Source organism: Lethenteron reissneri, chromosome 6 (genome assembly GCF_015708825.2).
Source record: "Lethenteron reissneri isolate LAM-NWPU_2019-01 chromosome 6, ASM1570882v1, whole genome shotgun sequence".
In the NCBI taxonomy this organism is placed as follows: domain Eukaryota; kingdom Metazoa; phylum Chordata; class Hyperoartia; order Petromyzontiformes; family Petromyzontidae; genus Lethenteron; species Lethenteron reissneri.
Window position 1 is genome coordinate 8,191,640 of NC_083784.1, and position 14,012 is coordinate 8,205,651.

The 14,012-nt window shown below is 51.5% G+C and overlaps 2 protein-coding genes across 2 annotated transcripts in view; one reads left to right on the plus strand and one right to left on the minus strand.

Annotated features, from left to right (window-relative positions):
• Nucleotides 1-14,012, plus strand: part of DYNC2I2 (dynein 2 intermediate chain 2) — a 45,808-nt gene that overhangs the window by 766 nt on the left and 31,030 nt on the right. Inside the window, exon 2 of the mRNA XM_061571615.1 lies at nt 13,427-13,536. Within this exon, the coding sequence (XP_061427599.1) occupies nt 13,427-13,536 (110 nt within the window). The remainder of the gene's footprint in view (nt 1-13,426; nt 13,537-14,012) is intronic.
• On the minus strand, nt 4,028-9,647 carry LOC133354611 (uncharacterized). Its single transcript, XM_061571601.1, has 2 exons — nt 8,656-9,647; nt 4,028-4,850 (listed from the first exon to the last, which is right to left on the minus strand). Exons 1-2 carry the CDS (start codon nt 9,343-9,345, stop codon nt 4,836-4,838), a joined length of 705 nt encoding a protein of 234 aa, XP_061427585.1. The 5' UTR covers nt 9,346-9,647; the 3' UTR covers nt 4,028-4,835.

The following is a 14,012-nucleotide window of genomic DNA, read 5'->3' on the forward strand; positions in this document are numbered from 1 at the left end:
TGTTGTGTTTGGGGGGTTGGTTGTGTTGGGTTTGGGGGGTTGGTTGTGTTGGGTTTGGGGGGTTGGTTGTGTTGGGTTTGGGGGGTTGGTTGTGTTGGGTTTGTGGGGTTGGTTGTGTTGGGTTTGGGGGGTTGGTTGTGTTGGGTTTGGGGGGTTGGTTGTGTTGTGTTTGGGGGGTTGGTTGTGTTGGGTTTGGGGGGTTGGTTGTGTTGGGTTTGTGGGGTTGGTTGTGTTGTGTTTGTGGGGTTGGTTGTGTTGGGTTTGTGGGGTTGGTTGTGTTGTGTTTGGGGGGTGTTGGTTGTGTTGGGTTTGGGGGTTGGTTGTGTTGTGTTTGGGGGTTGGTTGTGTTGTGTTTGGGGGGTTGGTTGTGTTGTGTTTGGGGGGTTGGTTGTGTTGTGTTTGGGGGGTTGGTTGTGTTGGGTTTGGGGGGTTGGTTGTGTTGGGTTTGGGGGGTTGGTTGTGTTGTGTTTGGGGGGTTGGTTGTGTTGTGTTTGGGGGGTTGGTTGTGTTGTGTTTGGGGGGTTGGTTGTGTTGTGTTTGGGGGTTGGTTGTGTTGTGTTTGGGGGGTTGGTTGTGTTGTGTTTGGGGGGGTTGGTTGTGTTGTGTTTGGGGGGTTGGTTGTGTTGTGTTTGGGGGGTTGGTTGTGTTGTGTTTGGGGGGTTGGTTGTGTTGTGTTTGGGGGGTTGGTTGTGTTGTGTTTGGGGGGTTGGTTGTGTTGTGTTTGGGGGGTTGGTTGTGTTGTGTTTGGGGGGTTGGTTGTGTTGTGTTTGGGGGGTTGGTTGTGTTGTGTTTGGGGGGTTGGTTGTGTTGTGTTTGGGGGGTTGGTTGTGTTGTGTTTGGGGGGTTGGTTGTGTTGTGTTTGGGGGGTTGGTTGTGTTGTGTTTGGGGGGTTGGTTGTGTTGTGTTTGGGGGTTGGTTGTGTTGTGTTTGGGGGTGGTTGTGTTGGGTTTGGGGGGTTGGTTGTGTTGTGTTTGGGGGGTTGGTTGTGTTGGGTTTGGGGGGTTGGTTGTGTTGGTTTGGGGGGTTGGTTGTGTTGTGTTTGGGGGGTTGGTTGTGTTGTGTTTGGGGGGTTGGTTGTGTTGGTTTGGGGGGGTGGTTGTGTTGGTTTGGGGGGGTGGAGAGATGTTGGATGTGGGGGGGGGGGCATCGTGGCTTTGCGTGATCGCGACGCTGGGAAGTCTGTGAAACTGTTGTGTGACTTTTTAAAAAATGTTCTTGCTGTGGAGTTCACAGCTGATGGTGATTGCTTGTGTTGCAGTCGAAACGTCGGGAGGATTTTTTTTATTGTTTAATGTTTTTATTATTTCCGTGGAGTTCACAGCTGATGATGATTGCTTGTGTTGCAGTCGAAACGTCGTGAGGATTTTTTTTATTGTTTTATGTTTTTATTATTTTATTATTTCCCTTCTACGTGACTTTACCGAAAGAACCAAGGATATTCTAGATTTGAAGCTTTCGTGACTGCAAGGATTCATACTCTTAGGTTTTTTTCGGTACGTAGGTAAAAATTATAATAAAATAATATAAATAATAATAGAAATTAAATAATAAATCACGACGTTTCGGAGGCTAGATTTACTGTATCAAGTAATACAGTAAATTTAGCTGTGATGGTCTCACCTGATTGACGGAGACTTGTGTTGCCTCCGAAACGTCGTGATTTATTATTTTATTTCTATTGTTATTTCTATCATTTTTATTATTTATTTTTTACCTACGTGACTTTACCGAAAAAACCTAAGAGTATGAACCAAGAATATGCTGGGTGACTGTGAACACAAAGAGCTTTGTAGCTTGTCGGATTCCTCCAGTATTCTGACGCGATCATCTCGCGACTCTTGCAAAAAACAACGACATGTGTCCGTACCAGGGGCCACTGTATAGACACTCCGCTAATATAGATACATTGTACAGAAAACTGCATTAAAAAACAACATGTAGCGCATGTCCCCTTAACAATCTCAATACACATTGCAAAGTGTCGTACTCCTCCAATGGAGTGCCATTCACAGGCCCTTATCCAGCAGTGGATTGACCATGGCCCATGATGGTGATGACATCACCATATCTGTCAACCCACACGGTTTCCTCCGTGTTCTTGTGCAGGGGAATTGGGTTTACGGGCAAAAAAACATGTTTTGTTGTCTATTTGTTTGTGTTTCTCCCTTGTGATGGGACTTTGTAGGATGAACGTTGAGATTTATAAGGGCACGGGGTGACCAATAAGGCCTGAATTTGTCTGTAATAAGGTAGGGGGCACTGATAAGGGGTTGACAGGTATGCATCATCCACTAATCTCAGTACACCTTCTTGGTTCTTTCGGTAAAGTCACGTAGAAGGGAAATAATAAAAGAAGTTTATAAAAAAAGTATTTTTATTATATTTTTTACTAGCTGTACTACCCGGCTTCGCCCGGGACTTGTATCCACCACGGCCGGCCGCCTTTGTCTCCCCAGTGGCGATGTTAATACGCCACAGCAGTTACTCGTTTGAGGCAGAGTCGACCTAGGGGAGGTTCAAATAATGGTCACCGGTGGTGGCCGTGAGCGGGAATCGAACTGGGTTCGCCGGGTTGGTAGCGCAGCGTAGCGTTAAGCACTACACCCACCGATCCTCACACACCACACACGCACAGACACACACACAGACACACACACAGACACACACGCAGACACACGCAGACAGACACACACACACAGACACACACACACAGACACACACACACAGACACACACACACAGACACAGGCAGCACGCTAAGCACTACACTACCGTTCCCCCTACACAACACACGCGCGCGCGTCCATAGGTACACATACACGCGCTTGCTGCAGACACACACGACTTTCAGGGTGCGTACGGCAGTAAACGACTGAAATAATAAAGCGGCAATGCTGCGCAAGGAACGCCTTAGACCTGCAACACATTTGTGTAATGCGAGCGTAAACACACAAACACATACAAACACATACACAATACACACACACATACATGCAGACACACAGACAGACACATAACACACATACATACACACACATACATACACAGAAACACATACACACATACATAGACACACACATACATACACACAAACACATGCACACGCATACATACACACATACATACAGACACACAGACATACACATAAACACATACACACATAGACATGACCCGGCTTCGCCCGGGACTTGGATCGACGATGCCCGGCCGCCTTTGTCTCCCCAGTGACGATGTTCACACACGACAGCAGTTACGCGTTTGAGGCTGAGTCGACCTAGGGGAGGCCCAGGTCCGTTTCAAATAATCGTCAGCGGTGGTGGGCGTGAGTTGGAATCGAACTGGGAGCGCTCAACCAGCTTAATGACTATTTGTACAAAGAACATATAAAGAATCGATTATAATAAGCAGGCAACAGTCCACATTATAGACTGCCAGTACACGTGTAGTAAGTTGATGAGGAGACGATGAGGAAGTTGAGACACACTGTTTATTAACTCCGGGACAGATACAATAGTTGAAGGGGTATCGGCCCCTTCACCCGTACTATGGGAAACCCACCCTAGTACTAAGCCCTCTGTCCTGTCCCCCAGTCCTCCTCTACTGGGCTACGGGAGGCTGACTGATCTGGCCCTGGCAAGCACAGATCTCGGCACCAGCTAACCAGCCTTGCCCTGATAAGGGCAGCGGTCTGGAAGCTCTTGGGCCGCGCCACTGGCTTACCCGGCTCGGCCCTTATAAGGACGGCGAGACCGGGGAGTCCCAGGGCCTAATCTCCGAGTCTTGGATCTTCACTGGTCAGCTTCGTGTCGAACTGCCTCGAGCTCTTTGGGTTCCACCTTTTATAGGGATCGCCTCCGAGGGCTGGGGGCGTGGGCAATAACTGATGCGGACGTCGGTGTGACCCCCCGTGTATGTGAGTGCCGACAGCCCTGTGTTTGTTGTCCGCCGTTTCTCCCGTAATAACCCCTACATCACCCCCCCCTGTACAGCTCGCAGCCGTCCCGGCTGCAACAATCCCTCAACCCCCAAGAATAAAGATTAACACCGTCAATACACGTGTGCCTCGTAACAGTAACAATAACAAGAACAAGCGTAACATCAACCGATGGTTCCCTAAAAAAAAAAAAAACCCCCCACCCGGAACCGCAACACATATACAGAACGGTATAACAGCACATGCAATCAGCATATCGCGATCACACGCGTACATTGAAGCACAATAGCAAGCAAATCTGCAGGCGACCAACACACCATCAATCCCGTCGTAACTTTTCAACCACAACACAGTTATTCCCTCTCATGCAACGACCGCATCGCACACAGCACCTCGCAGCATAATACAGCCCAAAAAAAACATTTTTTTTTTCAATTAAGCCCATCGCGCACGGTGACCCACGAGATGGTACAGCACAGGATACCCGACGCTCCCACGTTAATAATTAACTTTACCATCAAGATAACAACTCCACGCAGCAGCGCACACACTCCCTTTGAAACTCAGCAACCACAGCAGACTCTCCGTCCATTCCCAACACACGCACACACTTACATGGACAGCAAGCAACAAGCAGATAGCGTGGTCATCGTTATTACACACACATACAACCATTAAAAAAACATATATACAATGAGCGGGTTCCGCAGCAACGGAACACGCGCGGAAAGCTAATCATAACAACCGGCGCGTTTTGGCGCGAGTCCGTGCAGCGGGCCCGTCACAAGGGGCCGGCTTGGTAGAGTCAGTGGCAGGTGTCGCATCAGCAGGTGCCTGGTCGTCCGGTTTCCCGGACGTGCCAGCGCCGCCCCCCACGGGGGAGGCTGGCAGCCCAGAGGGCTTCAGTCCTGGGGCTCCTGAAGACGGGACAGTCATTAGTGGATCAGAGGCTGGCATCGATCCCACCCCCCCGGAGTCAGAGGACTCCCCACATATTCGGCCATTTACGTGGGAGGAAGCGTGCGGAGCAAAAAATGGCTTTAACCGTGAAGGGTGCACAAACCACCGACGCTTCCCCCACTTAATGCGCACACATTGAGGCCGCACAACCTGCACAATTTCAACGGGGCCCCTCCATGGTCGCAACAACTTAGCCGAGGTGGCCAATGGCACCTGAGGGCAGTGCAACCATGCTCGGTCGCCCGGGTGCCATTCGTGCGTGTGAGTCCGGCGCGACCGCAATCTCTCGTTTTGTTTCTGGCGAGAGTCAGAGTTTTGCATGGCCGCCTGCCGTGCCTCCGCCAAGCGAAGGATGTTAAATTTAACATGGTCGGCGATTTTCGACTTAGCATGAGGCGCGGCAATCGTCAGCTGAGTCGCGACAGGCGGGTCAACCTCGCGACCATACATCAAAAAAAATGGCGAGAACCCGGTCGCCGCGTGAGGAGCCATCCTGTATGCCGCCAGGACTCCCCCGATCCGTAGATCCCAATCGTTTTGGGACTCAGATACCTGGTGGGATAGCATGGACGTAAGAGTCCTATGCAAGCGTTCCACCATCCCATCCGTTTGTGGATGGTAAGGCGAGGTACGAACTTTCTTTGTACCCAGAAGGCCACATACCTCGTGTAAAAGGGTACTAGTGAAATTCTTTCCCTGATCGGTCAACAACCGTTCCGGAGCGCCTTTGTCGAGGACGTAGCCCTGAACAAAAGCCTCCGCAACGGCCGCTGCGGACTGGTTGGCGAGGGGCCAAGCCATAGGCCATCGCGTGAAATATTCCACGCCAACCAGCAGGTACTTATTACCCCTCGGCGTGGAAGGAAACGGTCCCAAAATATCAAGGGCGACCAGCTCGTTAACCCGGGTGACCGAAATGGACTGGAGCGGTGGACTGGCTCCCTTCGCCGGCGGCTTCCGTTGTGCACACTGGGTACAGGACCGCAGCAGATCGTCCACGTCTCTTGCCATGCCCGGCCAAAAGTAATTAAGCTGGAGCATGGCAAGTGTTTTGAGGGTACCCAGGTGCAGGAGCCGTTCATGAGCAGCCCATACAGCCCTACCCCTCAACGTGGAAGGCACCACCAGCCTGTGACGGCGGATCGTCCCGTCCCAATGCATGAGTAAGCCCTGGCACCACCCCCATGAGTCAACGCCCGACTTCCCTTGACCTGATCCTTCCGCGCGACGTCGTAGCGCCAGGAGGGTCGCATCCTCCATTTGGAGGCGACCCCACTCAGTACTTGACAAGCCAAGTAGGGAATCACTCCCACCCTCCGAAATAGGACCAGCGTCCGAAGGAGTATCAACTGCGGCCGCAAGAACCCGATCCCGGCCGTCACTTGCCGATTTGCAACGGCCCGAACCCAAGAAACAAGTGCAATCCGGGGCGATCGGCAGGCGTGATAGGGCATCGGCGTTGGTGTGGCGAATCCCCTTCCGGTAAGTTGTCTCAAAATCGAAATCCTGCATGATCTCGAGCCATCGGGACAACTGCCCCGATGGCTGGTTAATTCGTAGGGCATACTGCAACGCTGCATGATCTGTACGGACGGTGAAATGCCGGCCGTACAGATATGGCCGGTACTGTTGGATAAAGAACACGATAGCCAACAGTTCGCGGCGGGTGACGCAGTACCGCTGCTCGGCCGGGGACAGTACTCTACTACCATAAGCCACAACGCGCTCCACGCCACCCACAATTTGTGACAGCACGCCTCCAATCCCGGTATTGCTTGCGTCCGTGTCGAGCACGAACGGCATGGAAAAATCGGGGTAGCTTAACGGCGGGGCCCCCACCAGGGCATCCCGAAGAGAGACAAAAGCGGCGTTCTCCACCGGCCCCCAATGAAATTTGACCCCTTTTGACGTCAAGGCATGTAGTGGCTTAGCGATGGAAGCAAAGTCCGCAACAAACCGGCGGTAATATGAAGCAAAGCCGATGAAGCTTCTAACCTCCCCCACCGAGGTGGGAATAGGCCAGGAGCTGACACAACGCGTTTTGGCGGGATCGGTTGAGATACCTGACCGGCCGACGATGTGACCCAAATATTTAACAGATTCGCGCAGCAAATGGCACTTTTGTGGCTTGAATTTCAAATTAGCAGCGCGCATTTTGAGAAAGACGGCCCGAAGCCTATCAAGGTGTTCCTCGAACGTCTTACTGAATACGATAACGTCATCCAGGTAAATCAAACACACCTCCCATTGCAAGCCAGCGAGGACCAATTCCATCAGGCGCTGGAACGTCGCGGGAGCAGAGTGTAATCCCATGGGTAAGCGATTGAATTGGAAGAGGCCGTGCGGCGTTCGGAAAGCTGTTTTGGGCCTGGATTCGTCGTCCAAGGGAAGTTGCCAAAATCCTGAGAGCAAATCCAAAGTGGAAAAGAATCGCGATCCCGCGAGGGCATCCAGCGATTCGTCCATTCGAGGAAGCGGATAAGCATCGGCCACCGAGATCTTATTTAATCGCCGGAAATCAACGCAGAACCTTAGGGACCCGTCGTGCTTTTTGACCAACACTATGGGTGCACCCCAAGGGCTGGTCGAGGGAGAAATGATGTCCGATTTCAACATGTCATCTACAGCCGATTTGACATGATCCTTTTCGGCGGGACTTAACCGAAAAGGATTTTGGCGGATAGGAGCGTTGTCACCGGTGTCAATATGGTGGCGTAGCAATTTGGTACATCCGATATCGTATTTGTGTTTACTGAAGACGTCGGAAAATTCTCGCAATAAGGCGCGTAATCTAGCACGTTGTGCGTCAGACAGGTCAGGTGACTCAGCACACAACGCATCCAGCCAAACCTCGTCAGCGTCTGAGGCTAATCGCGTTTGAGAATCGGTGGCCACCTGGCCAATGATCGGCGTTTCCGCAGGTACCGGAACCGCATGTGCGAACACGGTACCTTGCGAAACCACTGCCGTCCGTGTCCCGACATTGAGGACCGCGATAAACGGGTCCCCATCCCCTTTAACAATAGTCTGGGCCGTCACCAGATCTGGCCCACTCACCCCGGCTCTAGATGGTCCCAAAATAACGCCCCGGTCAGAGACTCCTTTATCGAACGGTCGACGCAAGCGCAGGGGTACCAACATCTGTGCCCCCGGGGGTACACGCACCGTCCGAGCAACAAGCGCCTGTACCGTAGCACAGGCAACACGCACGGCAGGGGTGGCAGGTAGGAACGTCATACGTCGGCCCGATGGAAGCTCGATGCATTGCTGGTCAATCAGAATTTTGATGGGCAATTTGGCCAAAAAGTCTGTCCCCAACAGGCACGGAATAGCCAGCGAGGAGGAGACGAACACCGGGCCAGATAGTTTAATGTCCCCTATCGAAATTTGCGCTCGAATTTGACCGATAATACCCAACGAGCCCCCATTCGCAGCGTAAAACGGTATATCGACAGGGAGCAACGGGCGACTCTGAACGGGCAGGATATTATAAATCAAATCTGAAATGATAGTTGCCGAAGCTCCCGTATCGACCAATAGCCGTACCTCCACCCCGTCAATATGCCCCGCGACAACGGACGACCCCGCTGATGCAGCCACAACTCGGTGAGCCAACTCGGACCATTGGCCCGGTTGGAGCGCCCTCCCCGACATGCCGCGACCCGACGCACCAGCACCCAACCCCCGAGAATTGTGTATCGGACCATGTGATAGGAAAGTGGGTGTGTGTGCAGGCCGAACATGTGGGGTGCCATGACTTGCCCGAGGATGTTGCGAAGGCTTGTGAGGAGGGCCGTCCGCAGCTCCAGGTCTCGCACCGCGCTGTCGAGGAGCCCGGCATCCGGACGCCACGTGGCCCCGGAGGCCACAATTATAGCAGACGACGAGCGTTCCAGAGGACTTGGGCTGGTCTCGGTGGCTTGGAACGTCCCGAGCCGGTCGCTCGGCAGATCGCCATCCTGCAGAACGATCCGCAGCGAAGGCTCCCTCCATTCCAGAAGAGGTTGCCGCCACGGTGTGTCGTGCAGCAGCTTTGTTCGCCTTCCTCCGCTGGGAGATGAGATTGGCGTGAATGTGCCTTGCAGCCCGCAGTGATGACATATCCGCATCGTCCTGCGCTAAGATGGTGAAGTCCAGATCGTCAGCCAGCAGCAAAATTTTCTCGGCCACCATCGCATCGATCCCCTCTTCATCCATACGCGGGAAAGCGTCTTTCGCCAATGACAGCAGGGCCGTGCGATAAGCGAGTGGCGATTCCTTATCACCCTTCTGCCGTTCATAGAAGAGCTGGCGACAATCGGAGGGCGGCCCATAAACGGTGGCCAGCAGCTGCAGCGCCGACTGAATGGTGGAGCGTGCCGACTTGGGTGCAGCAGTGAGGGTGCCCAGGGCGTCGCCGTCCAATAACGCCGGGAGAGCACACAGCGCCTCGTTGTCCGACCAGCCTGCCATCTCTTGGTGGGCCAAGAACCGGCGCTGGAACCCCCCCCAATCGCCGTCGCTTGCAACAAATACCTGCAGGGCCGGCAGGCGTTGCTGGAATGTCGGCTCCGTCTCCGATCCTCTTGGAGCGTCTCTTGCAGCATCCGTAGCGCGTCCCCGTACTGTATGGTCGGTGCTGGCGTCAGCTGGTGGTGACGTTTCAACCCCTGATAGGCTGCCACCGCGACCCGCCTCCGCCGATGACGTGGCGGCTGCTGGCTGGGCACCGTCTCCCGCGTGACGAGCTGGGACTCCTCCCTCCGCCCCTACTGTCTTCGTGGTGGGATTTTCGAGTCGCCCCGCTGTTGTAAAGGCGGGAGTTTCTGGCGGGCGTTGTCCATCTTCCCGCCGCGTCGCTCCTCCCGGCCCCAGGCGAGTTATTTGTTCCAGCATAGCGGCCGCTGCATACAAGAGCTCCGCCAGCCGCGAGTGAGCCAACGCCAACTCGTCAGTCGACGTCCCGGCCCTCTCCGACGGCCCCGCCGATGTCGGAGCCGGCAGCAGTTGTGCAGGTACGTCGGCGGCGATGTCTTGCACTGCCCCTCCCTCGTCGTCATCCTCTCCTGGGTCTTGGGCACGAGTCTTCCGTCTCGTATCCATGCTTGGCCCACTTCCAACACCAGATGTAGTAAGTTGATGAGGAGACGATGAGGAAGTTGAGACACACTGTTTATTAACTCCGGGACAGATACAATAGTTGAAGGGGTATCGGCCCCTTCACCCGTACTATGGGAAACCCACCCTAGTACTAAGCCCTCTGTCCTGTCCCCCAGTCCTCCTCTACTGGGCTACGGGAGGCTGACTGATCTGGCCCTGGCAAGCACAGATCTCGGCACCAGCTAACCAGCCTTGCCCTGATAAGGGCAGCGGTCTGGAAGCTCTTGGGCCGCGCCACTGGCTTACCCGGCTCGGCCCTTATAAGGACGGCGAGACCGGGGAGTCCCAGGGCCTAATCTCCGAGTCTTGGATCTTCACTGGTCAGCTTCGTGTCGAACTGCCTCGAGCTCTTTGGGTTCCACCTTTTATAGGGATCGCCTCCGAGGGCTGGGGGCGTGGGCAATAACTGATGCGGACGTCGGTGTGACCCCCCGTGTATGTGAGTGCCGACAGCCCTGTGTTTGTTGTCCGCCGTTTCTCCCGTAATAACCCCTACACACGCACTCAGCTTCATAAGCAGGCTAGAGTGTACATGATAGACTGGCAGTACGCTGACCCAGCTTAGTGACTATTTGTACAGTGAACATTTAAGTAATCGATTGTTGGCGCGTTGGGTTTAAAAGTAATATTAATTGGACACATTGTGGTGGGGGTGGAGTGAAGAGTACGAAAAACTTTGATGAATTTACCTCAAAGTGGCGTGGTGGGTGTCGAGGCCTAGTAGCGTGCAGAGCCTGCGGCCTCGCCAAAATTGGGCACCCGGCAGAGGCAGGGTACGGGTGGCGTGCCTTCCCCCCCCCCCTCAGCGCTCCAACAATACTGTGTAATGGCTATTATTTAATTATTTACGGAGCCTATGAAAGTGGCGAAGGCGTGGCTAGCCGTTGGCAGGGGCAACCGCCGTCCAATGAAAGTGCAGCCCTTGGCGAAGGCGTCGCTAGCCGTTGCCAGGTCCAATGAAAGCGGCGAAGGTGTCGCTAGCCGTTGGCAGGGGCAACCGGCGTCCAATGAAAGTGCGTATGGTCCGGAGACACACAGACACACAGACAGACAGATTCACGATTTTATATATATAGATTTTATTGTTTTATTATTTTTTATTATTTCCCTAAAGTTTATTAAAAAGTATTTTATTTGTATGATATTTTATTTTTTATTTAAGTATGTTTTATTATTTTATTATTTCTCTTCTTCGTGACTTTACCGAAATAACGAAGAAGATGAATCCCTGCAGTCACGAAAGCTTTAAATCGAAATTGTATCTTATTATGTGTACTGTACTGTATTCGATATTTTAACAATCCCCAACCACCATCTGTAAGGTATTGATCCACCACTTTCACCACTAATCTCAGACATGTCCTCCCCTGGATATCCGGAGAGACCATCACTTGGCCGTCCCCATCCTGAAGGTCCTCTTAAAGAAATCCGCTAATTACCTAAAGGGCCACTGAAGTTGCTCTAACTCCCTTCCCCGTCGCCTCAGAAGTGCCTTTTTATTTTCGACTAAAATTCCACTTAAACTGGCTTTGGTAAAGGGGCCGTCCATAAATGACGTCACGCACCTAGGGGGGGGGGGTCAGACATTTGTGACGATGTGTGACGAGGGGCGGGGTTTGAGAAATGTGACGTCACATCAAAATGCGCAACTTTAAGTAAATATAGACAACACGTTCTACTTAATTAAATTGACGTTTTAATAAATGTTTTCTCCTACAACATCAGAGTGCAGCGCCAAATTAAATACGCACTACCATGACAATAGTTTAAAGCGATGTGAAGCATGTTTTATATATTTTGGGGGGGGGGGGGGGGGGGCAGAGCTTTGTGACGTCATATTTGAGGGGGGGGCTGACTTTTTGTGACGCCGTGTGACGAAGGGAGGGGGGGGGGTCAAAAATCGTCCAAAATCGCGTGACGTCATTTATGGACAGCCCCAAACTCTTTCCACGTTGCTGCCTGCCCCACGTTTATGGAACACCCCTACCGCCTACCTGTACACCCCTGTTCCACTCCCGTCACTAAACCCCTCATGGCACAATCCGACAAAACAGCGCCTGTGCCTACCTTTATTCTTGCGACTCTTTGCTCTCACGCTACGTTTGCACTATTTTTAGATTCGCCTCCCGTCTTGTTTGCGACTGTTAAAACACCTCGTTTGTTGGGCAATATATCCTTCGGAGCCCGTAATCGTTCTCGGCAATATTGATGTTTTTTGTTCATAGTTGCCTTTCTCACGTGCCACGGAATCTTTGCTTGTAAAATAGCCACGCAGCTGGATAAATGGGATCATCCGCGTAACAAATCAAATAAACTCGAGCTCAAACCTGTTGAGAAATAGGGTCACAAATCCGTGCGGTACCTAGAAATGGATCAACCTGTCACGTCTCATACACCAAGGCGAGCAGTATGGGATTAGGCAAATCGGAAGCTTAAAATAAATAAGACGTGATGGGTATTAGACTCGTGGATGTAATCAGAAAGAGGAGGTTGTGACGGGTGGGGCACATGCGGGACTGGCGACAGATTAGATCATGGAGAGAGGTTCTGGAGACATGCTTTGGAGTGGCACCCGGAGGTTAGCGGTGAGGAGATGATGAGGCTCGTGCTGGTGACGAGGTGGTGATGATGATGATGATGAGACTGCAAAGGAAACTGGAGTTTAGTTGCTTTGGGCAGGAGAAGGTGGTGGGTGGAGACACAACACTACGGGAGTACACAACACGAAATAAATGCCTGTAACATAAAACACACTCATACACAAGATGAAGCAAATGCTTACGAACACAAAATACACTACATTGCACTACTACTACACAACATGATACAAATGAAAATGTTATTTAAAGCTTTCGTAACTGCAGGGATTCATATTCTTGGTTCTTTCGGTAAAGTCACGTAGAAGGGAAATAATAAAATAATACAAATATTTAACAATTAAAAAAGCCACTTTATGATACAAATGCCTTACACCACATTGACTAGAGGCGTGGACATCTGCTTCTCTAGCTGTGTGTTGTGGCATTCGTGACCTAGCAGGTTAATATTGTGGCCTTGGTAACCTTGGAGGGGTCGGACACCAGGGGTCGTGATTGTTGGGCCGCTATAGACGGCATCGCGGCGCGCTCAGATGCACTTCTGCGGCCAGTCTGCAACGCTCTTCCTTCCGACTTTAGGAAGCCACTGGAGCTATGCACTTTTAAGTCATCTCGATTGAAAACTCATTGTTTTTAAAGTGCTTTTTGTGTTTACTTTGTTTTACTTCCCCCCCCACACCTCCGATTAGCGTGGTTGGCTACGTACGGTGCGAAAGAAGTTCAACATATAACATACGTACATACCGCAAAGGGAAAAACCACTGCTTTCGATGTTCCTGATGTTGTACTCTTCCCAGATGTCCTGCTTGCATGAGCTGAGCTACGGAGAGGCAAAGACCCGAGGGCTGGCTGCGACTGCCGTCAGTTGGAGCTGCACAGGAGCCATGATTGGTGTGGCCTTTGGACGGTACGGATGCGCCAATCTCTTAACATTTCCACGTATTTATTCAGCTACGATGTATCAATAACAGGGTGTGTGCCGTTTAATTGATGAGCACATTTCATCACCTGAGTTTAGTTCTGTGTCCAGAGACGTCAATGAGCAGTATAGATTTTTTTAGTGGGGAGTGGGTAGGACGGTCCTAACCAAACTTTTTTTATACGTACATGAAATTAAATTATGATATGACAATGGTGGGGGGTGGGGTTAGGTAAGAAGTGGCTGAGTTAATATAGAAACAAATAGTACAAGAGTCACCATATATCTGTTTAATGTTTCTGAAACTTACCAGTAATTGCAATCGTACTAAAAATAATGTGTCCAAGCCGACTTATTATTTAACATTGATTTATGTTTGAGCAATAATTAGATTTTCACGTGACGCAGTTTTTTACGATAATTTTTATTTGCATCGTTGTACTTTTATTTAGTTTTTGCCTTTG